General features: G+C 34.7%; 1 protein-coding gene across 6 annotated transcripts in view; it reads left to right on the top strand.

Moving 5' to 3' along the window:
• Galphaq (G protein alpha q subunit) overlaps positions 1-27,659 on the top strand; it is a 33,298-nt gene extending 5,639 nt beyond the window's left edge. Inside the window, exons 2-10 of one of the 6 annotated variants that reach the window (XR_011399065.1) lie at positions 9,979-10,163; positions 12,294-12,448; positions 15,247-15,375; positions 15,778-15,906; positions 17,336-17,465; positions 20,208-20,361; positions 21,194-21,301; positions 23,862-23,996; positions 24,545-27,659. Coding sequence is in view for 3 of the 6 variants with exons in the window: in XM_027365773.2 (XP_027221574.1) it covers positions 9,979-10,163; positions 12,294-12,448; positions 15,247-15,375; positions 15,778-15,906; positions 17,336-17,465; positions 20,208-20,361; positions 23,162-23,269; positions 24,545-24,627 (1,073 nt within the window). In the remaining 3 variants the exon portion in view is untranslated. Of the gene's footprint in view, positions 1-9,978; positions 10,164-12,293; positions 12,449-15,246; positions 15,376-15,777; positions 15,907-17,335; positions 17,466-20,207; positions 20,362-21,193; positions 21,302-23,161; positions 23,270-23,861; positions 23,997-24,544 lie in introns of all 6 variants that reach the window. The other 5 variants (XR_011399067.1, XR_011399066.1, XM_027365773.2 and 2 more) reach the window with 5 other exon arrangements.
• Positions 27,660-27,773: the final 114 nt, after the last annotated feature.

Here is a 27,773-nt window from a genome sequence, read left to right as displayed (position 1 = left end):
TATTGTTATTATCATTATTATGGTTATTATTATTATTGTGTTTGTATTAATTTTTATTTGCATTAGTAGTTGTAGTAGTAGTAGTAGTATTACTTATTATTATCATTATTATCATTATTGTTATTATTATTATTGTTATTGTTATTATTATTATTGTTGTTGTTATTAATATTATTATTATTGTTGCTCTTAATTATCATTATTGTTGTTTTTAATACTATCATTATTATTATTTGTTGTTTTATAGTTATTATTATTGTTATTATTTTTATTATTATTATTGTTATTATTTTTATGATTATTAATTTATTTCATTATTATTATTTGCTTTAGTTTTAGTTTTATTTCTATTATTAGTATTTGTCTTATTTTTGTTATTATTATTATTATTATTATTATTATTATTATTATTATTATTATTATTATTATTATTATTATTATTATTATTATTATTATTATTATTATTATTATTGTTATTGTTATTGTTATGATTGCTATTATTTTATTGTATGTTTTCTTTATCATCATAGTGCATTCTATGGTTTTACATTTTTTTCTTATCAATAATGATTTTTAGAATTGCTGGTGTTTCTATGATTCTTGTTATCATTATCATGATGTTCACTACCATTATGGATGTTGTTATTGATATTTATATGATTATATTAGTAAGGAATTATTATTATTATTAGGAGGGTATTAATAATATGATTTTCATTATTCTTATATTTATTGTTTGACTTTGACTATTACCGAGTTCTTGTCTGTTTTTTTATTATTACTATCATAAATGTTATTGTGGGTATTTTATTTTTATTATTATTATTATTAACAATGATAAAATTCCTTTTGATTCCAACAAGATGCCATAAATATTATTGTTTATAGTTGTTACTACAGGTAATAGTAGTAGTAGTGGTAACAGGAGTATGAATAGTAGTAGTAATGCTCATAAAATTGCAATTGCTGTTGTTGTTAATGCCATTTTAGTAATTCTCTGTTGCAAGCATTGAGATTTTAGCTTTGATATAGCCATATGATTTTATTATTGTTGTTGTTGTTGCTATTAATATTATTACTCTTACTTAAAAAAATGGCATTTTTATGATTATTATGATTATTATGATTATCATAGTAATTATAATTATAATTATAATTATAATTATAATTATAATTATAATTATAATTATAATTACTACTACTACTACTACTACTACTACTACTACTACTACTACTACTACTACTACTACTACTACTACTACTACTACTACTACTACTACCACCATCATTATTGTTATTATTATTGTTATTATTATTATTATTGTTATTATTATTATTGTTGTTATTGTTATTGTTATTTTTTATTAGTATTATTGTTATTGTTATTGTTGTTGTTATTATTATTATTATTATTATTATTATTATTATTATTATTATTATTATTATTATTATTATTATTATTATTATTATTATTATTGAGAAAATGATTATTGTTACCATCATCTTCACTAACACTCATTTTTGTTATCATGATGATGATCTACATCATCATCATTTATTGTCATTGTCATTGTCATATTTATTATCATTATCATTGTCATTATTGTTATCATCATCATCATCATCATCAACATATTAACATTATTATTAATGTTATGATTAACATTAATAACATTATTATTATTACTGTTATTATTATTAGTTGGCTATTATTATGATAGAATTATTATCAGCATCATTATCATCATTCATAGTCAAAATAGCAGTATTATTCATAGTTTTGTTAGTAGTAGTAATACTTGTTGGAAATATTGTAATTTGATTAACCAGTATTATTATTCTGTATATCATTATTATTATTAACATTGTTAACCCATTGGCACCGGGTGTCACGTACGTACATGCCATGGCTGTTGTAGACCAAACGCCGGGGGCATCATGCCATGCCCATTCCCGTGCTACTGGCTCGTCGGACAGAGGTTGTTTTTCTCCAGTAGTAGCGGCTTCATTTATATGGTAAAGATTTTAGGCAATGGCACCTAAAGTGAAGGTAAACCTTCAAAATTTAAATATTTTTATAAATTTTAGCAAAATAAAAGCTTTTATGTGCTATATGTCGCTCGCAGACTACCGATCGAGCCGGGCGCAAATAGGGGAAACTGCTGGTGCGCGCCAACAAGCCGGTGCATACATAAACTTGACAAAATTTTTACCCATCGCTGATGGGTTAATGGTGTTGATATCATTATTTCTTTTATTTTAGGTATTATTTAGTGAATGATACCGAGTTCACAAAAATTATGAAAAAGTTTATTCAATTATAGTATAATAGTGTCAGCATTATCTTGAAGATCTTTTTTGGTAATTGCTCTATTAAACCCATGTTGCTGGGTGGCATGTGCATCCATGCCATGCTTATTGTGGACCAAGTAGCGGGTAGCATTGCATCATGACTATTCCTGTGTTGTTGGATGGAGCATAATTTTCGCTGATAGTAGCAGCATCATTTCTGTGGTGAGACTTTTAGGCAGTAGTACTGAAAGTGAAGATAAAACCACTTTTTTTTGTTTTTGTTTCTTTTATCATGATATAAGCTTTTAGGTGCCTGATATTTCTTGCAAATTACTGAAGGAGTTGGTGCAACAGGAAACTGTTGATGTGCACCAACAACTCCTGTGTTAATAGCCACAAGCTAAATTTTGACCCTGGTGTTAATGTCAGTAATAATACTTTTCCTTACAATTTTATCACTGATCTTAACTGATATTACCATCATTTTTGTTATAAGTAATGGTAGTTTTATCTGTAATGGCTGTCATATTAATTTTTTGATGTCATCACAATTAATTGTTTAAGGAATTTTTATTTTATGATACAGTGTATTGTGTAGGAAATTTCTGAATCCTCAGTTGGAATTGTCGGCCAAAGTAGCAAGGGAATGATAAACTAATATGTTCATATTTATCAATAACAATCTATAAATAATTAAATTGAAATGAATTGGAAGTTGACTAAAAACAGTCATGTGAAAGCTTAGTAACATGTTTAAGTTTAGAAAGATGTTCCATTTAACAACGCTGATCTGGATATGGCCAGAAATATGGTTCTTAGACTTACTTTAGTGGGCACTCTGAAAGGCTGGGCAAGCATGAACACCAGTTTTACTTCCTTATAAACCTTTTTAGCTTTTTTGCCATTACCCAATGTCAATTTTTGTCTTTTGATTTGTTTTCTCTTGCACAGACTCCTACATATCAACACACTAGTTAGTCCAGTGCACAAATAATAATAAGTAACATTTTTTATTTTTATTTTAAGTAATATTCAGTTTTCTTTAAGACAATTAGCACTGCTAGTTAGGGGGAGCATGAATAGGATCCTGAGTATGAAAATGGTGTCTTCCCGGGGTCAGTGTTCTTCAGGTGATGGCTTATGGATGGTACATTCCACACTCCTTTATCAATGGAATTCATACAAAAGCCCCTTCCTGAATGTCCACTGAATTTAATCATCCTCTAAGAGTTTTGTGCACTTGTGGGGATTCATTCCTGCCACACCAGCCTGTAGCTGAAATTCTCTTAGCAGCATTTTCCCATCATTTTGTCTGTAAGACAAATTTCCCCTGGGGAGCATTCACATTGTCCTCCCCTCAAGCCAGATTTTTTCATGGTGAGATGGTCACCAGCACGTGGACCCAAATCCAGGCAGTAGGCTTACTTGAGCAGCCACTCCGACAGGTGTGGCTTGTAGGCCAGGCACACACTAATGCTTATGCGGAGACAAGAATCCATGCCTCTCCTTTGCAATGTTATTTTCTCCTATTTTGCATTAGCGTTTTTAGTTTTTTGCCATTTCCCATTGTCTGTTTTTGTCATTTGATATTTTGTATCTAGATGATAGACATTCTCTTGCACAGACTTCATATCATTGTTATAGGTAGTCCATAACTCAGTGCATTAATAGTAACTATAAGTAACATTTTGTTATTTGTAACAATAAGTAATATTTTGTCGTGTCCCTCTTCTGCTGCTTGGCACTCATTCCACACTCATTTATCAATGGAAATAACGCAAAAGGCTCTTCTTAAATGCCCATTGATTCTCATCACTCTCCAAGAGCTTTGTGCACTCAAGACGAGTTATTCCCTTGAGCCATAATTCTTGTGATGGCAAGTTCCTGTCACCCCGGCCCTCAGTCATTCTTTTCCTTAACATTGTGTTCATGTCACATGCCCCAAAAGCCAGATATTTTCATGAAGTGAGGGTGATGGCATCTGGATTGTGTGCATTAATACAAGTTTCAATTATTCAAAATGTCATGTCATATATGAGCGATCCTCCAGTTGTGCTATAAGTTAATTGCCTGTTCGTGAACAGTGCAACTAAAAATTTTACACGAAATGTGGTATGGGGCTGCAACTGGTGTGTCTTGAAAATCCTCGATGTACTCATCACTCTTGATTGTTTATGAAATTTTCATTTTATGTTTATTGAATATTTTTTATGGTATATGTAGGGTATTTATAATTGCTTTGTTTTTATTGATATTATGGCTGCTATTACTGTAATTATTCATAGCATTAATATTACTACTACTATTGCTGTTGGTGATGTCATAGGCTTTATCATGAGCTAATGAATAATATTTCACTAAAAACCAGTCTTACTCATAAGTTCGCAACCCAGGGTGACTTCATGTATCACTAGGTCAAATCACTATTGTCCCACAGCACAAACATCTGAAGAGGGAGTCACCTGACTGTGATCAGTTGATTGCCTGTAGGATGCTATTATGATATTGTCAGCAGTTACTATCTTCAAAATTTAAAGCCCTTAGTCTCAGTGAATGTTAGCTAATGTTACTCTTTATAGTTCCAGTATTGTTGCTTGCATTTATTAATGTTAATAATATCATTATCATCAGCAGCACCATCTTCACCATTAGAATGTTTATTGGGATTAATATTATGATGTGTCATCATAGTTGATATATTTGTTATTGATGTTATTGTTGGTGTTATTATTTATCATTCTTTTTATTATTGTTGTTGTTTCTGTTGATATATTTTTTTGTTTTATTATTATTATTATTATTATTTTTTATTATTATTATCATATTTGTGAAAATTGTGACAATTTTTATTATTATTATTACTATTATAATTTTATCATTGTTTTGTTTTCATTATTATTGTTGTAATTATTATTGCTATTATCATTATTATTATTGTTGTTGTTTTTTATGGTTATTATTGTTATTTTGTTTTTATGGTTATTGTTGTTATTTTGTTTTAAGTATTGTTAAGAGTATTGTTATGATTTTCATAACGGTATTTATTTTTTATATATTATTATGATGATTGTTGTTTGTACTGCTACTGCTGCTACTACTGCTGCTGCTGCTATTACAACTACTACTATACTACTACTACTACTACTGTACTACTGCTTCTACTACTATTAGTAGTAGTAGTATTGTAATTAGTAACATTGAATGGGGAATAACCAGTGCTGCAGCTATGATTGTCAATATTATTACAAAATATTGGTGATACAGTCATTATTATAACTTGTTTTTATGGTATGTTTTTATTAATTTTGATATCACTTGGTGCTTTTAATGGATATGTTTAATAAGAGACTGGTCCATAGCTTTATATAAGTAAACAGTGAAATTGTCATGGTGTTAGTGTTCCGTGATGATGATGATATTCATGACAGTTGTTTACCCCTTAGAATCACAATGCTTCTAGCTTACCTGGACCCCCAGCCACAAAATAGACATGTTTTCTAGTTCCACTAAGGGAAATTGTGGTATTTGGCATTTGAAGAGAAAAATATTACACACCAGATGTAAATTTTATTTCCACATCTCAAATCCAACGAGTATCAGTAGAGCACAAAGTTCAAGAAGTTATCACACTTACTATCTGTATATGAATGAAAGTTGGGGAGAGTTTAACTATGAATATGTAAAAAAAAACACTTGCAGAATATTTTATATTTTATTTTATCATATGAAATGATAAAATGTGTATTTTTATGTACATAAGTAACTAGATAGTAACTAGGAGTAAAAGTTTTTTGTTGGATGAAATATGCCATACAGAACCAGAAAATCTCATTGTCACATTTCAGTCCCAAGAAGATAGAGGCTTGAAGACAATAATGTCTCTTTGGCTCAGGCATGCGAGGGAGTATAGTTGAGAGTGTAGGGGATATGGTTGTGGCTGAAGGAACTTACCAAACAGTACCAGATATATTAGAGGACACAGTGTACGTCTTATTCATAACAGGAAAGTTATGATAGTTTTGACTGGCCATGATCATAGTAAATAAATAGACTGTGAACATCTAGTTGAATAGCCTTGATTTTGGTGAATAGGATTTTTTGGGTTTGATGTCTATAGAAGCAGTAGTATTACTGTTACTGTTGCTCTTACTATTACTATTACTATAACTATAACTATTACTATTGCTGCTGCTGTAACCATTACTGTTACCATTACTGCTGCTGCTGCCACTACTGTTATTAGTACTACTACTACTACTAGTACTACTAGTACTACTACTAGTACTAGTACTACTACTAGTACTAGTACTACTACTACTTTTACTACTACCACTACTACTTGTACTACTACCACTACTACTTGTACTACTACTACTACTACTTGTACTACTACTACTACTACTTGTACTACTACTACTACTACTACTACTACTACTACTACTACTACTACTACTACTACTACTACTACTACTACTACTAGTAGTAGTACTACTACTACTAGTAGTAGTAGTAGTACTAGTACTAGTAGTAGTAGTACTACTAGTACTAGTAGTAGTACTACTACTAGTACTAGTAGTAGTACTACTACTAGTACTAGTACTACTAGTAATACTACTTCTACTTCTACTTCTACTTCTACTTCTACTTCTACTTCTACTTCTACTTCTACTACTACTACTACTACTACTACTACTACTACTACTGCTACTGCTACTGCTACTGCTACTACTGCTTCTACTACTATTACTGTTACTATTTCTATTACTACATCTATTACTACTACTATTACCACCATCACTATTACTACTGGAAATGTTGCTGATAATAGGGAATTGATATATAAGATTTTGTGGTATTATTAGACACGTATCAAGTTTTATGTCTGAAATTATAATTTTTTCTTTTAAGCTTGATTGCTCCTATAATTGGTTGCTCCTTTGTTTGCAGTATTGATGATCTTGTGCTTAGATATGGTTTGGTTATTTTTGGCTGAGGGATGGATGAGAATATGCAGTCATGGAAAAATTTATCTGTGAGGACCGGGATGATGATGACATCATGAAAGGCACATCTGAAGGGTAACGGGAATGTCTTGTCATGTGTGCACAAAGCTCTTGGAGGAAGATTAGACTCAATAGGCATTTAGGAAGGGTTTTATGCATTGTTTCTATTGATGAGTTATGGCTGGAAAGAACTCTAGCTCTAAGGAGGACACTGTTTCCATATTCAAGATTCTGTTAATGCCTACTGTTACCAGTAACACAGGGTGTTATTTATTATTACTGTAAATGTACAGGTGACAAATATAGACAATAGATAACAAATATAAACTGTGGAAAATGGCAAAAAGGCAAAAAATGTTTTTGCAAAGAAAGAGATAATAACATTCCAAAGGGAAAGTAAGGAGCAGTGGTAGTACTCTTTTTAATGCTCTAAAATTGAATACCTTAACCCCTATTATATGGATGATGGAAAAATCTGGGTTGAGGGCAGGGTGACGTGATCATGCCGTCATTGGGCAAAATGGCCGCAGGCCGGGTGACACGAACTTGCCATCGTGAGCAAAGGCCAGGATGATAGAAAAAACTCGCCACAAGTGTGCAAACCTCCTGGAGTGTAATTTGACTTTTTGAGCTTAGAAGGGGGCTTTAGCATTATTCCTATTGATAATCAAATGTGGTATGTGACATGCGTAAGCAGTGACTGAAAGAGCAGTGGCTTCAGGATGGCATTGTATCATTTCCATTCCTGTGCTACTGGCTTGTCGGACAGAGTTTGTTTTTCTCCAATAGTAGTGGCTTCATTAATATGGTAAAGATTTTAGACAATGGCAGCTATAATGAAGGTAAACCTTCAAAATTATAATATTTTTATAAATTATAGTAAAATAAAATCTTTTAGGTGCCAAATGTCGCTCGCAAACTTCCAATCGAGTTGGGCGCAAACAGGAAACAATAATTAAAAAATACATGTAATGATAAAGAATGTGGTAATGATACTGGTAATATGAAAAGACTAGTAATAATATTAATAGTATTAAAAATATCCAAAAATACAGGGAATGGGTGAAATCAAGTGAGGTCCATTAAGCCTACTAATTATTTCTTCTGTGACTAAGAGATTGTGGAACTACAGTAGAGAATATGTGTACCTAATGCCAGAAGGTTATGATTTATGTAAGAATCATATATAATATCTTATATTTCAAATGTTTTTCTTTGTATATATAGTTAGGACATTTATGTTTTTTTTCATGTTCAAAATCCACTTGAAAACTGTAATATTGTAATCTGTTTCTGTTTTATTGCAACATGTGACCTTGAATTGATAGGAACCAATAAAAGTTGTGGGGAAGTAGCCTAGTAACTCATTTTGATGCACAGATATACAAAATGCATACAGGACGAAATGAAATAAGTATATTAATAAGGCTACCTAATATTTATGAAATTTGATTTATACAGATTATGTAATTTGATTTATTTTTATTATTGTTGTTATTATTATTATTATTATTATTATTATTAGTAGTAGTAGTAGTAGTAGTAGTAGTAGTAGTAGTAGTAGTAGTAGTAGTATTGTTATTATTGTTATAATAATAATGATTTTGATTATTATTATGATGATGATGATGATGTACAGGTATGGAAGTATTTGGTTTTGTATTTTTTTGTGCAAATTTACCCAGTTGTAGCTTCTTTGTACTGGAAAATGGTTAGTCAAGGATATATGATGTTCTAATAATTGAGAGCGTGATATTTGGATATTTATGCAATTAGGAACAAACTTTTGATCTGTTTATAGAGGGTCTTATTTTCAGTTCAGCATTTATTGGTATTTCACTTGGAAAATGTTTAGAATTTAGATTATTACAAGTGGTTCTGACAGAAGTTAATAGTATGTTGTTTGTACATATAGAGATGAATGTTGATGTGCATGTGTGTCTGTGTGTACATCTGTATGTATGTATGAATGCAAGGAGCTGATGCTTTGTTAAGTGTTTTAGAGCCCTTACCCAATTATTTCTCCTCCTTTGTATTTATTTATTTTTTTTTTATAGGAGAATGAAAGAAATATACATTTTGTGTTTGATTGAAATTTGACTTTTTTATGAATACATTTCTTCTTTCTTTTTTTTTTTTTTATAGGAGTATGAAAAGTTAGAAGTATATAACTTCCCAAAATATTCCATTTCCATTAGCACATGTTAATTTTATTATTTTAGTAATTTGCTATACTATTTTTAGCACTTTGTGAGTCTCCCATTCTGCTTGCTTTTCAAATAGATTTTGATATAAATTAAATTCCTCTCATCATTGTGTGTGAGGAAAAAGGGGAGAGAGAGAAAAAGACTGAGGTCCCTTCTTCAGGAAGTGATGAGCAGAAAAAGTTACAAAACCAAAGGACATGAGATAAATATTTAGAGTTACATCAAAAAGAGATGTGCCCACATTTTTCTAGAGGTTGAAGCACATAGTTACTATGAATGTTTTCCCTTGTGGTATGAAACAAATATATGAAGGACATTTATAAAGCTTGTTCAAAGATATTACTATGTAAACCCTTAGTAGTTGTTTAATGTACTGTATCCTCTTTGGTTGGACTAAAGAAAATACCATTTCAGATGCAATTTCCCAATCTCTAAACTGTCATGTGTCAAAACTAACTTTCTGCTCTCTATTACAGGCACAGGAGAATCTGGCAAATCTACCTTCATCAAGCAGATGCGTATTATCCACGGTGCAGGTTATAGCGATGATGACAAACGAGGGTTCATCAAGCTGGTCTTCCAGAACATCTTCATGGCCATGCAGTCAATGATCAGGGCCATGGACCTTCTTCAAATATCTTATGGAGACTCTGCAAACAGTGTAAGTGCATTGATGCTGGGCTCTACCTTGCAATGTATTTGTTTATTGCCGATGTATTTGTATTCTGTTTATGTGAAAGCTGCTTTGTCTTCTAGGGTTTACTTTAGAGAGGAGTGTGTTTAATTTCTTTTTAATTATGTGGTTTAAGAAATCAAATAATGTTGGTCACATATATGAACTAGCTGGATGAGAGAAGGACATAGGGGCATAAAGTGTATTTTAATCCTGCTCTTTGTGAAACCTATTGTAGGTAAATGTATAGTGAGATAGTGGAGCATGAATATGATGCAGCACTCATAACTGCTACCTAGTTTTTGTTATGCTTTTGAAATTGCTGGCTATTTATTTGATTTAGTTCTATACAAGAAGAATTTTGCTTTAGAAAAGAATACTTGAGGATCATCCAAGACACAGACCTACATTTGTTATCAGTTAAGAATGTAAATTTTTGATTAATTTATTTTCACAAATTAAAATGTAAACATGTCAATCTATTAGAACAGATATACCGCATTCATAGTTGTTGCTAACTTTTACTAGAAAGGCTGCAGTAAGATATTAATTAAAAGAAAGAGATATTTCTTGGAAAAATTTATATATGATGAATATATTTAGATTTGGTATAGTATACTGCATAAGGTCAATATTTACTCTACCCTTTATCTGTGAATATATGAGTAGATGGATTTGTTTGATAGTTATAGATTTATATATTTAACCAAAGAAAGTTAAAAGATAGACAGACTTAAATTGTTTTGAAGTGTCAATAAGTCCAATAGAACTGAGATGTAGAGTAGGAAAATGTTCAGGAAAGTGGGGCATTTGTTAAAGATGAACTACAGATATAATATATGCATAACTAGACAGTCTTTTGTAAAATACTGCAGATACCCCAAAAATAATTGTTAAGAGAGTTTACAGTCTGATCAGTATGCAAAAGAGTTCATAGTAGTGTGGGGGATAATAGTGAAAAGGAGTTCTGATGTGGCTTGTGTCTGGCTGAAAGTTAAACTGAAAGCAGAGTGACTGAAGGGGGTAAAGGTATGCCTTACTGTGCAACATGTGAGTGGATTAGGGTAGAAATTGAGATATATAGTGAGTGGCAGTCTTGTCTTGGCCATAGATAGATAGTACAACTAACTTGTTAACTGTAATTTGTCATTTGTGTATCAATGTTCTGTATTGTAATGTCTATTATTTTAATGTGAACATCTCCTACATAAAATTAAAAGTTTTTGAAAATACTATTAAATGCTTCAACTTGTAGGCAGCACCTTCATACCTTTTTAATTTTATTTAATGCATATACTCTTCTCATCAGTAAAACAAGTGCTGTTTAGTTCATATAAGTACACTACAGTATATGCTATGTTGCTATGTAATGGTAATTGCTTCGTGTTCATCTCGATGTAGCATCCTGTGATAGATAGCTTTTTACAGATATTTAAATGAAGGATATCCATACCTTTATTTTAAAAGGTTTAGTGTTAGAAACAGATACAAGATATGTGAGAAGCAGATTCAAGGAAAAAAGGGAATGATATAGCTAAACTTATTATGATGCTCATATTACTTTATATTAGTCATCACATTCCAAGTTCTAAAGTTTAGACAGCTAAATTTCAGTACAGTGTGTGATATTTGGTGGTCAAATGTCACATATTATCTCTTGCACTAATGATAAGGGATATTGCATACTCTTTAGTGAAAAATAAGTTTTTATACACAATAGAAATAAAAGATGCTAGTTTAATGCCAGAAGCTAACTTATTTGGTTAGCAGTCATTTCCAGGAATTAGGTTAATAGAATACATGTATGTAATATGTTTGTGTTTATATATGTTTTATTTGCCTAAGCTTAAATTTTCTTCCAACCCTCATGTTATTTTAAAGAAGAATAAATGATGCAATTTTTTGGGCCCAACTAATGAGAGGTGTCTTTTGCCCAGTTAGTGAAAGAATAGGGAAAACTGATATGAAACTTAGAGAATAAGAGAATGTAATAACACAGCTGTCAGTCAGATTATAACATAATTTTTTTTTCAGCAATGATAAACTGTATCACTCCTCTTTTTCACCATTCGCCATTTGTACCTCTTCTCTGATAAACCTTCTACCTATCTTTAACAGGAACACGCAGATCTGGTGCGAGCGGTGGACTATGAGTCAGTCACAACGTTTGAGGAGCCATATGTAACTGCCATGAAAAGCTTATGGGCTGACACCGGCATCCAACACTGCTATGATCGTCGCAGAGAGTACCAGCTCACAGATTCAGCAAAATAGTATGTGGATCTTTTGATCATACTATTTGCCCATTATTACAGCTTTGATAATAGAGGTTTAGCATGTTAGGGCAGTTAGAAGCTTTTTAGTTATTTTTGTGAAGAATGCAGTTATTTTAGTATGTATTGCATATATACATATGTTGTGAGTGGAGTGATTGCCAGGGTGGAGTTATTGCGCGAGTGGTGTTATTGCATCAGTGGAGTGATTGCACGAATGGAGTGTTTGAAAGAGATAGAGAGAGAGAGTGAGAGATAGAGAGCAAGTGGGAGATAGAGATAGTAGTAGTTTTCCTACTTCTCTGCACACATTTACACAAGGGCTTAAATCCACAACAAATAGCTCATATGATACATAGAAATCCTGATAATGTAAATGCATAGATAAGTTTGTGTGAGTGTGTATAATTGTATTTATTTAATAGTTAAGAAAGAAATAGTTGTTTATTTGTATACTTATTGTATGTTTATAATTTAGTTCTCAAGTTATATATTTGAGAATCATTGTGAAGTTGGAGAATCACATAAAAGTGATCTTTTTATTCCCATCTCTGCAGAGACACGCACGAGCGCACACACACGCGTGTGCACACTCAAACACACCTACACACACACACACGCGTGTGCACACTCAAACACACCTACACACACACACACACACACACACACACACACACACACACACACACACACACACACACACACACACACACACACACACACACACACACACACACAAACACAAACACAAACACAAACACAAACACAAACACAAACACAAACACAAACACAAACACATACACACGCACACGCACACACACACACACATATGCACACACACATATGCACACGCACGCACACACAAATACACGGACACACACAAATGCACACACACACGCACAAACACACACACGCACACACACGCACTAACACACACACACACACAAACACACACACACACAAACACACACACACACACAAATACACACACACACATAAATATACGTATGCACACAAATACACATGCACACAAATACACACATGCACACAAATACACACATGCACAAATACACACATGCACACAAATACACACATGCACACAAATACACACACACACATAAATACACACACACACACAAATACACACATGCAAACAAATACACATATGCAAACAAACAAGTGCGCACACACACACACACACACACACACACACACACACACACACACACACACACACACACACACACACACACACACACACACACACACACACACACGTACAAACAATATATTCATTTGTAATCATCCAAAATGTTTTAGAAACCGTATAAAAATTATATAGATAAGCACCAGTAGACTGCTTTAGATTTAGATTTTCCACAATTAATGTGTTTACAATGATAGCAAGGTAGCTATATTTTGTTTTTGTTTTTCACTTAAAGACTGAAGTTATAACATATGCAGTTCTCAATATTTTACTGTTAATATCTTTTATTTGTTTTTTTGTTTTTTATGTTGTAACACAAGTAACCTTTATATAGGGAATAGTAAGTTTTCTTGGCAATGTGTGAAGTGCATGGTGTATATATAACCTTCTTTTGTTCAGTTTTTTTATATGGTTATGTCTAGTTTTCCTTTCATTTAGAAATAAGATAGATAGTAAATGTTTTCAATGAAAATTAGATGTGGTCTATCTTTATGTAAGATTAAGAAAAATATATCCTATCAGATTTTGTTTTAATGATTTCACTATTTGATAATGTTTTGCACATGACAGTAGTGTTTCATATGTGAGTTATTACTTCAAGCTAATATTGGTGGTGCAGTCAGCAAGTGTCCGTATACAGTGCAATTCGTCTTCGCATTCTTTGTAAAATTTAAAGTTTCAATGAAAATTGGGTCATTGGCAGACTTGTTAATCTGTAAACTCTTGCTGAATATCAAGAATGATTTAGGAGTCATTGCTATGAAGTATTTTTATAATTATTATGATAAATGTATCCCAGCAGTAACATTTCAGTTAAATACTTTATAAAATTGCACAGAAAAGTGGCTAATAGCTTTCAAAAGGCACAAAGGTAAGGAAAGATGTCTTGATATAGTATTCATATTACATTTTTGATTAATATTATTTTCTTATAACTGTTGTTATTCTTGTAACCATATCTTAAGGATCTCTGTTCTTATACTCTCCTTACTTATAATTCTTCATTAAATGTCTATAGGCTGTGTAGTAGTTTGAAAATATTAAAAGCAACTACTGAAATGTTAAGAGAAGAAACATGTGTTGAAAAAAGAGAAATAGAGAGAGAGAGAGTGATAGAGAAAAAAGAAATAGAAATAATCAGTAAGTTGATCAGTGATATATTATAAAGATGTCTTTTCTTTTCTTTTCTTCTTTGGTTCATTTTAATGGAAAACACTGATATGTGCAAAGATATAATTTAAGTTTTATATATATGTGCAAATGGTGAGGGGAGTGCTAAAGTTTTATAAAAGTTGATTTCTCTTTGTAAATTTATTGGCTTTCATTGTGTTGAGTGATGGATCTACAAGTAATCTATAGCTTCACGGTTCTCCTCTGCCCAGAAGATCAAAATCTACACCCCCCTTTGTGCTCTCCCTTGTTTATGTTTTTTTATTGATAAAAGTAACTTTTAATCGTACCTCTTGAGCGTTGACTCCTTAATTACAATTTTTTCCAAGTACGGTACTTCCTGAAGCTTGTATTGCTTACTGTATCCTTCAATAATGCAATAATTACCTGTAGTTGCTAAATTATCTTTGTATCCCAACAGCTATTTAACAGACTTAGACCGCATAGCTGCCGAGGACTATGTTTCCACACTACAAGACATTCTAAGAGTGAGAGCACCCACAACAGGCATTATAGAATATCCCTTTGACCTAGAAGAAATCAGATTTAGGTATGTTCTGTGGGAAGCTCTCACACATATGTGCCCGGGTTGGTAGGTAGTGTACCAGCTCTGACGTGTCTCGAGGCCTTGTTGATCCCTCCCGGTGTAACTTGAGAAAGCGCTAACAAGTTTGGGAATTAGTACCTTTTTTTTTTCTTTCTTTAATTTTTTTTGTTTTTTTTTCCTTTTTTTTTCTTTTTTTTTCTTTTCTTTCCTTCTTTTTTTCCTGGTTAGACCAAATGGATAAAAAGTGTTTGTAAAGAGGCATTGAATCAACTTTATAAAACTTGTGGCACACGAAAAGGCATCAGCAAGGTTGTACCATATCTCACTGATGCTGCTCCCCATCACCATCCACCACTTGACACTATCAGAGGAACACCGACAAAGACAACTGTTTTTCCTTTGCAGTTATCTTGATGATTTGGAGCGTATCATATCATCGGACTTCTTACCGACCGAGCAGGATATTCTTAGGGCTCGAGTACCAACCACTGGAATCATTGAGTACCCCTTTGATCTGGACTCAATCATCTTTAGGTATCAGAAAATCTTGAATTCATTAGGCCCTCCCCTGTCAGCCAGAGCAGAGTAGCTAGATCCCAGTGCATAGAGTTTATACCAGTGCCGTTAACCTAACATTGTGGAGGTAGAGTCCCTTTTGTATCCCTATGTCAGCATTGTAATGCTCTGCAAATTGTTGTATAACAGAGTTGCAATTACAACTACCACCCATGTCTCCCATAACCCAAGGACTCTCACAAAGTTACTCATTGTTTATCAAGAGTGCGGTCCATAGTTGATTCCCTATCAACCGTTGGAATCTCTATTGTGTAGTCATATCTATGGCTAATATCTGAGTAAAGATTTAGTGATAATTTAAATTTCCTGTTGTGCAAAACTTATCTCTCCTTTGAGTGATTGCCCTGAAGAGTTAAACAATTATTACTTATATTAACAAGGTTAATATCTTCAGATGCATTTTGGATCTGGATTGCAAGATCCACATGGTAAGGAAATTTCCCTTTCTCAAATTAAGCTTTGTACATACATATTTGTTTCTTTTTCCTTTTAACTAAGGAAGCAATTTTTGCACAGTATGAAATTTAAATTTAAGCTATCACTAAAGGAGTAGCCAAATTATCTATTCTTTAGTGCATCATATAAAAAAGACAAAGCAAAAAAAAAATCTCCCCATGAATGTTAAACCACCAGACATGCAACCTTATGCTTCAAGGAAAGGCAAGAGGCACGTGAACTTACCTGTAGTCATTGTGCACCTGTTATTGCACAATACATGTGTCCTCACCCTTCATACTCTTTCACGTACTTTATGTGTTTGTTCCCAATATTATTTATATCTACCTAGTGTGACCGTATGCATCATCTTGTAGTCATCCTCTATACATACACATGAAATCTGAGGTCCTTGGGGGTATAGATAGTGCAGTAGTTTGGTTTCAAAATGCTTACATTGTGCAACTCGGTCCCATTATGTATATAAATATATATATTTATATATATAAATTATATATGTGCTGTATTAATCTATAAATGTCTTCTATATTTTTCTTTTCTTTTTTAGTTTTATGGAATAAAGGAGAGAGTGGAGATCAGTATCTTCAGTCAAACTTTATCTTTTGTAATTTATGTTTTGTAATTCTTTGTACTAAAGGACCTGTATATAAGTCTCAAGTCTACTTTCTTTCATTACTATTTGATTAATGCAAAATATGAATTTGATCCATAATTTAAACTTTTTCTAAAGATCAGTAATTGTTAATGTGAAGTCATATACAGTAGTAGTTTCCTAAAAAAAGAAAAAAAGAAAAAAAATCATTCATGCCTGTTTTTGTTCTGTAATTTCCTTTAATTTTCTCTTTTTCTGTCTTCTGTATGTGTATTTGACTTGTGAATCTCTGTAACATATTTGCTTGGGGGGGAATTTAAACCGTGACTCCACCTGCAGAATGGTAGATGTCGGTGGTCAGCGATCTGAGCGACGGAAGTGGATTCATTGCTTCGAGAATGTCACCTCTATCATTTTCCTGGTCGCACTTTCTGAGTATGATCAGATCTTGTTTGAGTCTGACAATGAGGTAAGTTGTGGACAGAATTTTTCTTTTTCTTTTTTTTTGTGGGAATGTGTTGTTGATAACATTTGATGTGGCATATATATGACTGTATATAATTGTTTTTTGTTTTTAATAATGATATTCTTATGATTTGCTGCCTATTCTTGCTATTCCATATTTAAGATTGATTAAGGCTGAAACTAAAGTAAAAGGCTGAGATTGTTCAGTAATGCTAGCTGATATGACATTTTTGGGTGAATTATCACTCTACCTTTCATTCACTGAAAAAAGTCTCAAGGGAAACTTTCATTTCATGTTATTTGGGGCTTGAATTTGAACCATCGTATAAGAAAAATGTTTTGGAAAATTAAAAGATCTTGTTTTCTTGTATCTTAAAGAAAAGAAAGAGAGGAGGAAAAAGTGTTAGAATTAGACATGAAATGTTAATAGTGTTATGTCAGGTAGTTTTGTGTCCATAGTGCAAATGGGGTTTTAGTGATGCAACTCTCCCAATGTTTCAGTGACATCTAAGTTAGCCGATTATTTTAGTGGCCAGGTCAGTGTTTGTATGGAAACCCAAAACCCTATAGGATCCACTTCTTTTATCTCAGCCTCCTTCAACTCCTCTTTTCTGCTCCACCTCTTCCTCCATGTACTTCCCCGTGCCATGCCTCCCTTTCAATTTTTCTTCTTTCTTCTGTATTTCTTTTTTCTTCATCATTCCTTCTTTCTTCATTTCTTCATTTCTTCTTCTTCTTCTTCTTCTTCTTCTTCTTCTTCTTCTTCTTCTTCTTCTTCTTCTTCTTCTTCTTCTTCTTCTTCTTCTTCTTCTTCTTCTTCTTCTTCTTCTTCTTCTTCTTCTTCTTCTTCTACCTCCTCATCCTCCTTCTTCTTCTACCTCCTCTTCCTTCTTCTTCTACCTCCTCATCTTCCTTCTTCTTCTCCCTCATCTTCTTCTTCTTCCTCTTCCTCCTCCTCTTCCTCCTCCTCCTCCTCCTCCTCCTCCTCCTCCTCCTCCTCCTCCTCCTCCTCCTCCTCCTCCTCCTCCTACTCCTACTCCTCCTTGTTCTCCTTCTCCTTGTCCTCCTTGTTCTCCTTGTCCTCCTCCTCCTCCTCCTCCTCCTCCTCCTCCTCCTCCTCCTCCTCCTCCTGCTCCATTTCATCCTCCTGTTCCTCTCCCTTGTACTCTTCCTTGTACTCCGTATTCTCATTCTCCTTTGGCTTCTCCTCCCCCTGCTCCTTTTTCATATATTATACCCTCATATTTCAACCTCTTGTATTTCATATAGGGTCAATTTTTGCTCAGTATCCTCCTCCTTCTCCTTCTTCTCCTCCTCCTCCTCCACCTCCTCCTCCTCCTCCTCCTCCTCCTCCTCCTCCTCCTCCTCCTCCTCCTCCTCCTCCTCCTCCTCCTCCTCCTCCTCCTCCTCCTCCTCCTCCTTTTTTCTACTCTACTACTATTTCTTCTCCTCCCTTTTCTTCTTTTTCTTCTTCTTCTTCTTCTTCTTCTTCTTCTTCTTCTTCTTCTTCTTCTTCTTCTTCTTCTTCTTCTTCTTCTTCTTCTTCTTCTTCTTCTTCTTCTTCTTCTTCTTCTTCTTCTCCTTCCTCCTCCTCTTTCTCTTCTTTTTCTCTTTCTCCTCTTCCTCTTCCTGTTCCTTCTCTTTCTCTACCTCTTCCTCTACTTCATCTTTCTCTACCTTTACCTTTTCTTCTTCCTCCTCCCCCTCCTCTTTTTCCTATTCCTCTCCTTCTTCTCCTTCTCCTCCTATGCCTACTCCTGTGCCTCCTTCTCTTCCTCCTCTTCTTCTTTCTGTACAACTTCCTCCTCATCCACCTCATTCTCTTCCTACACTTCCGTCCAACTCATCCTTCCTCCTCCCCTCCTTCTATCTTCCTCCTGCCCTCCTCCTCCACTTCCTCCTTCTCCTCCTCCTCCTCCACTTCCTCCTTCTCCTCCTCCTCCTCCACCTCTTCCTTTTCTTTTTCTTCTTCCTTGTCTTTCTCCTCCTCTTCCTCTCCCCTCCCCTCTTCTGTATTCCTTCTCTTCTTCCTCCTCTCCATTTTCTGTCTTGTTGATGCTCTCTTGAAAGGGGCAGATTCCCCAATTAATATGTAATGATGGTAGATAAACAACAATTGCATCCTCTGAAACTAATAATTCGTATTACAGTGTTATTTTCTTAATTTTTTATTTTCTTATTTTTCCTTTTTTTTGGTCTCCCTCTTTGACCTGAATTTAACCCTACTGGTGCGTCAAGACTGGAATGTTTTGATCAACCTTTTTCTGCTAATCAGAAATGGATACATTCAGTGACAGTCTTCTTAGTTTCATAATGAGGAGGCGTCAGATTAGTTTTATAATCTTGTTTTAGCCAATAGCTCAGGTAAATCTGACTGTAGTTAAGCAGGGCAATACTGTTTTGAATATTGCCTGGTGTGTTGTGCTAAGTTTCTTTTCTCTCTTTTTTTCCATTGAATAAAGGGAAAATAGTTGTCAGTGGGACACTTGGGTCAGATACTACATTTACTAATGATTCTTAGATGTGATAGCTTTTGAGTATTACTTTCTTTTTCATATACTATATCCTCATATTTCAACCTCCTATATTTCATATTAGATGAAATTCTTCTCAATATTTATTGGGAAGAGTCGCTTAATAGAAATTATATGAAAAACTGATGTTATTATCATTACTTTCTTCATCATTAGTATATTTGTTATCAATTTGTCAGGTTGAAATGCACCTTTTCATTTTTATCTTACAGAACCGAATGGAAGAATCAAAGGCCCTGTTCAAGACCATTATCACATACCCCTGGTTCCAGCACTCGTCTGTTATTCTCTTCCTTAACAAGAAGGATCTGTTGGAGGAGAAGATCATGTACTCACATCTGGTGGACTATTTTCCAGAATATGATGGTAAGTTGGTGTTTTGGTGTTGAGTGTTATTTATATATGTTGAAGATCAGGTGACAAATGGCATGGGGATAGGCCAGAAAGAAAAATGTGTAGGTTGTATGAAGTTAATGCATTGGAATGGAAAAAAGTTAGCAGGTGGGAAAGTACCTTAGAAGATTTAACGGGCATTCAATAAGATACGGAAAGCATGAGATTGTTGCAAGTGGCTTTGTATGTGTTACATAACTTGCAAGATTTGTCACTTGGGTTTAGCTCTGGTTATCCACTCCTCATGATTAGATGTACATCATCAAAGGCATCATTACTGAGGGCATTTCTGAGTTTTTATAAATGCTTGAGGGAAATTTAATTAGAAAATAGCTTCATGTTTTTGTGACTTATGGTAGTGTAAAGATGCACTGTCAAGGAAAACAAAAAATTCTCAGCAGGATGATCATTTATGATCATAATTTATACAACTTTCATCAAGACAGCATAGTCATAATAGTTGTAAAGTATAAAAAAAGAACATGAATTTCATATGTGGTACTCTTCGTCTTGCTGACCTACTATAACTTTTGAAAAATGATAGTACATAAATGACGCTCTTATTATCTCATATTTACCAAGGAAAATTCAAGGTGAACTGACTGTAACTATCTATACTGAATTACAGTTTTAGTGACAAATTAGTGTTGAAAATCATTTTAAGCACCTTCAGACTACCAAAAATATTTCCATTCAGGGATCTTTTCAAGGGGTAAAGGTTTCTCTGCAAGCCTTATTTTAGCTTGCCTATAGGTAACGTAAAGGTGCACTACCCTCGATGACACTTGTTTGTTATGACCTCCAGGACCAAAAGAGGACCATGTTGCAGCTCGTGAATACGTTCTGAAGATGTACCTTGCCCAAAACCCAGATCCCGACCGAATGTGTTATTCTCACTTTACTTGTGCCACAGGTCGGTTTGGTCGTCACAGAACTAAGAGCTAGCTAAATGTATTACCAAATGTAGATGGACATGTCCGTCTGGCCAGCCAGCTTTTAACTTACACCTTTTATGAAAGTATTTAGTGGTTCATGTAAAAGCTTGTATTCCTTATGAAAATGGGAAATGTTTTTTCTGAGACTTAGACTGAATTTTCTGATCCCTCTGAGTCCATATTTATGTATGTGGAACAAGCAGAGAAGTGCAGTTGTTGAGCAACCCATATAGCTGGATTTTAGAAATTTGGATTAGTTATTATACTCTGTAACTCAAGTCAGAGATAGTAAGTATAGTCATGTTTATGCATAAGTAGTTTTGTCCTTTTAGCATTGTATGAAATGTACTTATGTAGTTTAAAGATATATAATGACAGCCACTTAGTTTGCAACATATGCTAGATGTATAAAATTTGAATGGATTATGATGGAGTGAAATAGAAGAGTGTAATTAATGCTTCTATCTATAATATGATAACTGGTATCAGTCACATGGTACCTTTTGCAGATTCATTCTTTGAATAATCAGATCTAACTTGTAATAGTAGATAGTACATACATTTATTTCAGTTCTCTTTTATTATCATGTAATGTAAAGGGGTATTAAATCTCAAATTATAACTGCTGTGATTAATTCATAAGGAGTTTTTATGATATTTTTTTCTGATACTTAAAAGTGCATATTTTATGCATTTTGAGCATGAATTATTTATTAGGATTTATTTTGTGTTGGAGATGTTGAGAAAAAATTTTACACACACACACACACACACACACACACACACACACACACACACACACACACACACACACACACACACACACACACACACACACACACACACACACACACACACACTCACACTCACACACTCACACTCACACACTCACACACTCACACTCAATAAAACACACATACACTAAGTTCCAAGGTCTAATGTCGTTATTCTTTACGAGATATTTTGGAAATCTCAAAATGTATGTAGATATGGTGAACCAAAAATGATAATTAATGGTCATTTGTTTCTCAGTTTTAAAAGCATGTATTGACTTTGTTTTACTGGAGGATTACTTTTCATTTGGAATACTTTTTAATGTTTTTAAAATTGGTAAAGAAAAAGATATTGAATAATGATTATTACTGCTGGTATGAGTAACTAATGGACTATTTCCAGGTATGTAGTTTGTAGTTGAATGATTTTGTTCCTTTATTTTCGTTTATTTATTTATTTATTATTATTTTATTTATTTATTTATTTATTTATTTTTGAGTGAAAATAATAAGTAGGGAAAGTTAGGAATATGATTCTTTAGGGCTATTCAGATTGGCAAGTATTGCCAGGCTTTGTGAGTGAAGGAGGTATTGTAGAATGATTTTATCTATTTCCTTACACACCACTTTTTTCTATATAGAACATGAATGGTAGAGCCACATATTGGGAGGCCAGAACACATATCTGTGTCTATACCTTTCTCTCTGCCTATCAAGCTGTGTATCTTTAGTGTTTTTATTTGTATTCTTTATTTTTATTTATGTTCATAATTTGAACTACTTTATTGTATACATATTTTTTTACTGTAGATACAAGGAGTTTTGTCAGAGGAAATAACTGCACAGAAAATATATTTTGTTGACATATTCCATTGATTTCTAGGAAAACAAAAAGGATGAACCAAGTATTAATGAAAAGAGAGATGATGATTATCAGACCTTAGCAGTCCATTTTATACAGGAGTATTTGTTGCTTTCCTAAAGGGGTCTTTTTAGAAAGCTACATCATCCTTTAGATATGTATAGGAAAGTTGTATGTGTTTCATCTCAATTGTTCTTTTCCAGGCCCACAGAGGGATGCCATTGCAGCCCGGGAGTTCATCCTACGTATGTTTGTAGAATTAAATCCTGATCCTGAGAAGATTATATATTCACATTTCACATGCGCGACAGGTAAACAGCACCTACTGTGGAAATGAACATGCATGATGACCATTCTTGACTGAATGTTCGGGAAGGCTGGAAATTGGAATGCACTTTTTTGCTGTCCAATGTGCCAGTGCATGGTGGATTACCTTTATTATGTGTGCATTTGCCTCCCATTTGTTGGAGTGTGGAAGCAGAGGGCTTCTCGGCCTACTAGTGTCAAATTGGAAGTCAGGGCAATTTTGTGTGACTGCTCTCTGTCTTCTGCCTTTTTCAGCAAGCTTTTGGTACTTTATTTTTGTCTCTCCTGGATGAATGAATCATGAAAGGATGATGAGATGATTAATATGTTTGTTTTTATTTCCTTTGCATGCTGCCTCTGGCTTCTTCCATATGTGTTATGTGGAATATTCCTGCATGTCTGCATGACACATTCATCCTTGCTATTTTGACTTTTTAACAAATACACATAACTTAACGTATTGAATACCTCTATGATGACTTTCAACACATTCATATTCATTTTAATTTATTGTACAAAATACTAAATTAATGTCTTTAAAATCACAAAACACTTACCACCCAACACAACCATGATTACATTTTGGGACCAAAACAGACACAGAGAATATTAAATTGGTGTTCTGCGCTGTAAAGGACACCATTATGCAGAATGCTCTTAAGGAGTACAACCTCGCCTAAAGTTCCTCCTCTTACTTCTCTTGTGTTCCGTCTGTTCATCTACACTTACAAGGTGATTTATGGGATGCCAGTTGTGTTTTGTACACGAAAGTGTAGATCTCATCCCTAGTATTTTTTCCCCCACTTAGTTGTGGTAGATTCTCACCAAAATCTTTGTAGAGATGCGTGAACTTTCAACGAAATAACTTGTAAAGTGTATTAGTGTCTATATGCATGGATTTGAAAATGTATGTATTCATGTTTGGTGGAGTGAGGATGTATGTTTAGGTTTCAATTGTATTTGATTTTGTAAAAAAATTTCTGCTTTGATTATTTATCTGATGATTAATTAGGTATATTAGTCTTTCTTATTTGCTTATAGAAAGTAATTTTTAAAGATCTTTTTTCCTCTGGGTTTGAATATCATTATTTGATTGGATAACGGGTTTTCATATTTGCAGTAGTTTCTTGTTTGAAATTTTCTTTAAATAAGTAATGATTTGAAAGAAAATAATTTTCCTGTAGAGTTGTAGTTTGGTAAGAGATGTTTATGATTAGTTAGAAGCATTAGTTACATAATTTTTCACATACTAACAGAATGTTTTACTTTTTTTCTTACAGACACTGAGAACATAAGGTTCGTCTTCGCTGCCGTCAAAGACACAATCCTGCAGCTAAATCTAAAGGAATACAATCTGGTGTAACGTAGAGCTGTGCCCAACTCTGGCCGAAAGTGTACCCAAGGTGAAGTGACAGCATACCCCCCTACTCTTGTGAGGGGCTGTCGGTTGAGGCCTCACTTCATCACCCTAATATGGACACTAAACTATGAAGGCAGTCATATTTTGCATTTTTAAAACCCATATTCAGTGTCCCAAAGAAATAAAGGCTCTATGCTTTATTTTTCTTTCTTTTTTTCTTTTTCTTTTTTTCTCAATTTCCAAAGATTTGTGTGAGCCTTCAGTTCCCTTCCAAGTCAAGCCATCCTGTTTGGGACAGCTTCAGCTATTTGCAGACAGCCTAAATTGAGGATGTTTTGATGCCAAGGGGCTTGACACCTTCAATTATGTAGTTCCAATTTATGTAATGTACGCCATTTCCAAGTCCTCAGTTGCGTACAATGTCTGTTAACCCAAAGTCTCACACCCGGAAGGGGCGGATTAACTAGTCCAAAGCCATGACTGGTTCCATTTTTGACTGTTGCCATGTTGCCAAAAGGACCGCCCCTACCCATGTCCCGTGCTCATTACCAACGCTGCCAACGAGCTTAGTGCTCTCTGGTCGTAATGGTGCTCCCTAAGCCCTGATTCACGCGTGTGGATGTGTGTGTGTCGCTTAAGCCACACTCAGCCGCTGCTACATGTGCGTAACTTGGAGCTAATGTTAGTGTGTACACTGATAAACATCATGGGCTGACACACTCCACATCTAACGAAGTATTGCTCCAGCCTCGTTTTCTTGCCTTTGCGGGAAAGTTTGCTTGCCTTGCAGGTGATTGTTAGGATGTTTTGTGTTGGTGGCTTTTGTATATTACACATATATAAACATTATGTGGTCTAACGTTTCATCTTTAGTGTGTGATAATATGTAGTTGATCATGAGAGGAGCTATCCATTATGTATAGGCCTGCAAAGTTTCCTGGGGGTTAAGGAAGAAAGAAGTGCTTGCTACTGAGACTTTTATGCACCTCCAAAGTAATGCATCTGGACCACAAGTAAGTAGAGCACAGAAAACTACTTGAAGATGCAACAGCCAAATGCAGTGAGTCTTATGGCGTCCAGAGTGTGAGAAAAGAGAAAGAGTCAACAGAACAACAGAGAAGGAACAACAGAAGAAGAAGCAGTTTTAAATTCTGATTTCTGAGAGTGATACTTAGAAATGTTAAGCATTGAGTACTTTGCTGCCACTTACCTTAGGTTGGTACAAATCTGAATAAATCAGATACCACGTATGAGTAGCTGCTGTAAGATTTGGAAATGTATCTACCTATGAGGGCATCAGTGCTTGTGATATATTGGTGGTAGCGAGTATGGCTTTAAAATGTCTCTTTAGATAGCCAGATCTCCTCTGCCTGGTGAAAGGCAAAGCCAGGTATCAACACTACCTACCAAGTGACACAGAAGCTTATTGGTGAGGTGCTACAGACTGTAGGCTCTTAATATCTACTCTTGCGTCAAAAAGTGCAATTCAAAGATAGCTGACTCGGAGCTGAGACTTAAGACTCTTGTGGCTTATGCGAAAGTGAGCCTAGAATGGTATTTTTGAGTATCACTAGCCATTTACTGATAATCATGCTTGTATGTGACGTGTGTTCAATGCAACCTGGGCACAAGGGTGTGCCTGCAAACGTGTCCAGCACTGTCCCCGATGATAGGATGTTGATTTATGATAATGAGTGTGATAATGGTGATGATTGTTGAATGATGATGATTGTAGACGGAAGCACTAGTCAGTATGGGCGCGGGTAAACACAATTGCCCACTGCTCATGTTACTTGTATATATGTGTCTGTAATAATAACTATTAGGTGTATGGGTGCGGGGTAACCTGGTGAACCCCCATGGATTGCCAATAGAGAAGGTAGCGAATGAACGGATGCTGAGAGTAAATGAACAGACCACGGACAAAGACGTTCCAAAAGCTTGGCGCACCCTAGCGAAAGGGCTGTGTGCTAATTCTAGTCTCTGGTGCCATCAGGTGTTTCTTACTAGACAAGCCCATTCAATTTTGGGCTGGTCTGAACCTGGCCATTCTGGCAGACAAACTCGGATCAGCTGGTGAGGGAGAAAAAACCCGTAGTTGACAGCTGAGCAGAGCGGGCAAAGTGGCTCATGATGAAAGCTTTGCCTGCAGCGTAGACTTAGCTCAATCCCCAGCCATGTGAGGTACGCATGGCACGTGTGCTTCTGCTTGCAGGTTCTGCCATGTTTGTTGGGCTGCTTGTATAATTAGTAGAGAGACTAATGGAATTACACACAGCCCTGGAAATGAGCCTTGACCTTCCAATCGTTTGTACACTTGTTGTTATATTCTTAACTTCAGGTTGCATTTTGTCTATTGTTTGTAGTATGTACAGACCAAGTAAGGTATTATTTTTATTCATTATCATTACTTTTATGGAAAGAATGTGTTGACAAGTAATTACCAATCATGTGTATTCAAAAAGACTTGTACTAAGGTTAAAAAATTGAAAACCCCATATGTACCAAAGTATAACTTGATTTTATTTTTGAAGTGGCCGACATGTAGCATGCAGTAGTAGTGGGCGGAGGAGGCGTCCACATAGCCACCCTGCTACCCCGCCCCGGTCTTTAGCACTGCCTACTGCTCCACCCACCCTGGGTCCTCCCCCGGCCCTGGGGGGCATGGAAGCTTTGGCACCGGGGCAGGTGTGGCTTGGGGGGGCCAAGGCCCCAGTCTCCCCCCTGCAGGACCCTGGCCCCTCCCTGGCATGTTGTCGCAAGATGTAACCACCAGAGATGAACTAAACCTTTCTAATGGCTGCACCTTGCCCTGCCTCCTTCCTGGTGCCTAGCCAGTCACAACAGCGGTGTTTGGCTAGGTACTAGCGTGTGGGCAGCAAAAGGTCAACAATACACCTGCTGCCCACACTTCCTCCCATCCTCTGCAGTGCTTCAACCACACCAACTCGGTCCACTACTGTACTATTCATTAAGCTTCAGACTGAAAGAAAGAAAGGGATTTGTGTTTTAAGAATAAATATTTATTGAAACAAGTATTTATTTAATTTTCCTTTCACATTTGAAGAAGTTAACATTTGTTGTTATTCATTGCTTAACTTTAAGATTTACAAGCTTTGTAGTTGATAATATATTTATCAATGAACATA

This window comes from Penaeus vannamei, chromosome 14 (genome assembly GCF_042767895.1).
Source record: "Penaeus vannamei isolate JL-2024 chromosome 14, ASM4276789v1, whole genome shotgun sequence".
NCBI classification, from domain to species: domain Eukaryota; kingdom Metazoa; phylum Arthropoda; class Malacostraca; order Decapoda; family Penaeidae; genus Penaeus; species Penaeus vannamei.
Note: the sequence above shows the minus strand (reverse complement) of the source record. Positions and strands in the feature narration are given on the sequence as shown.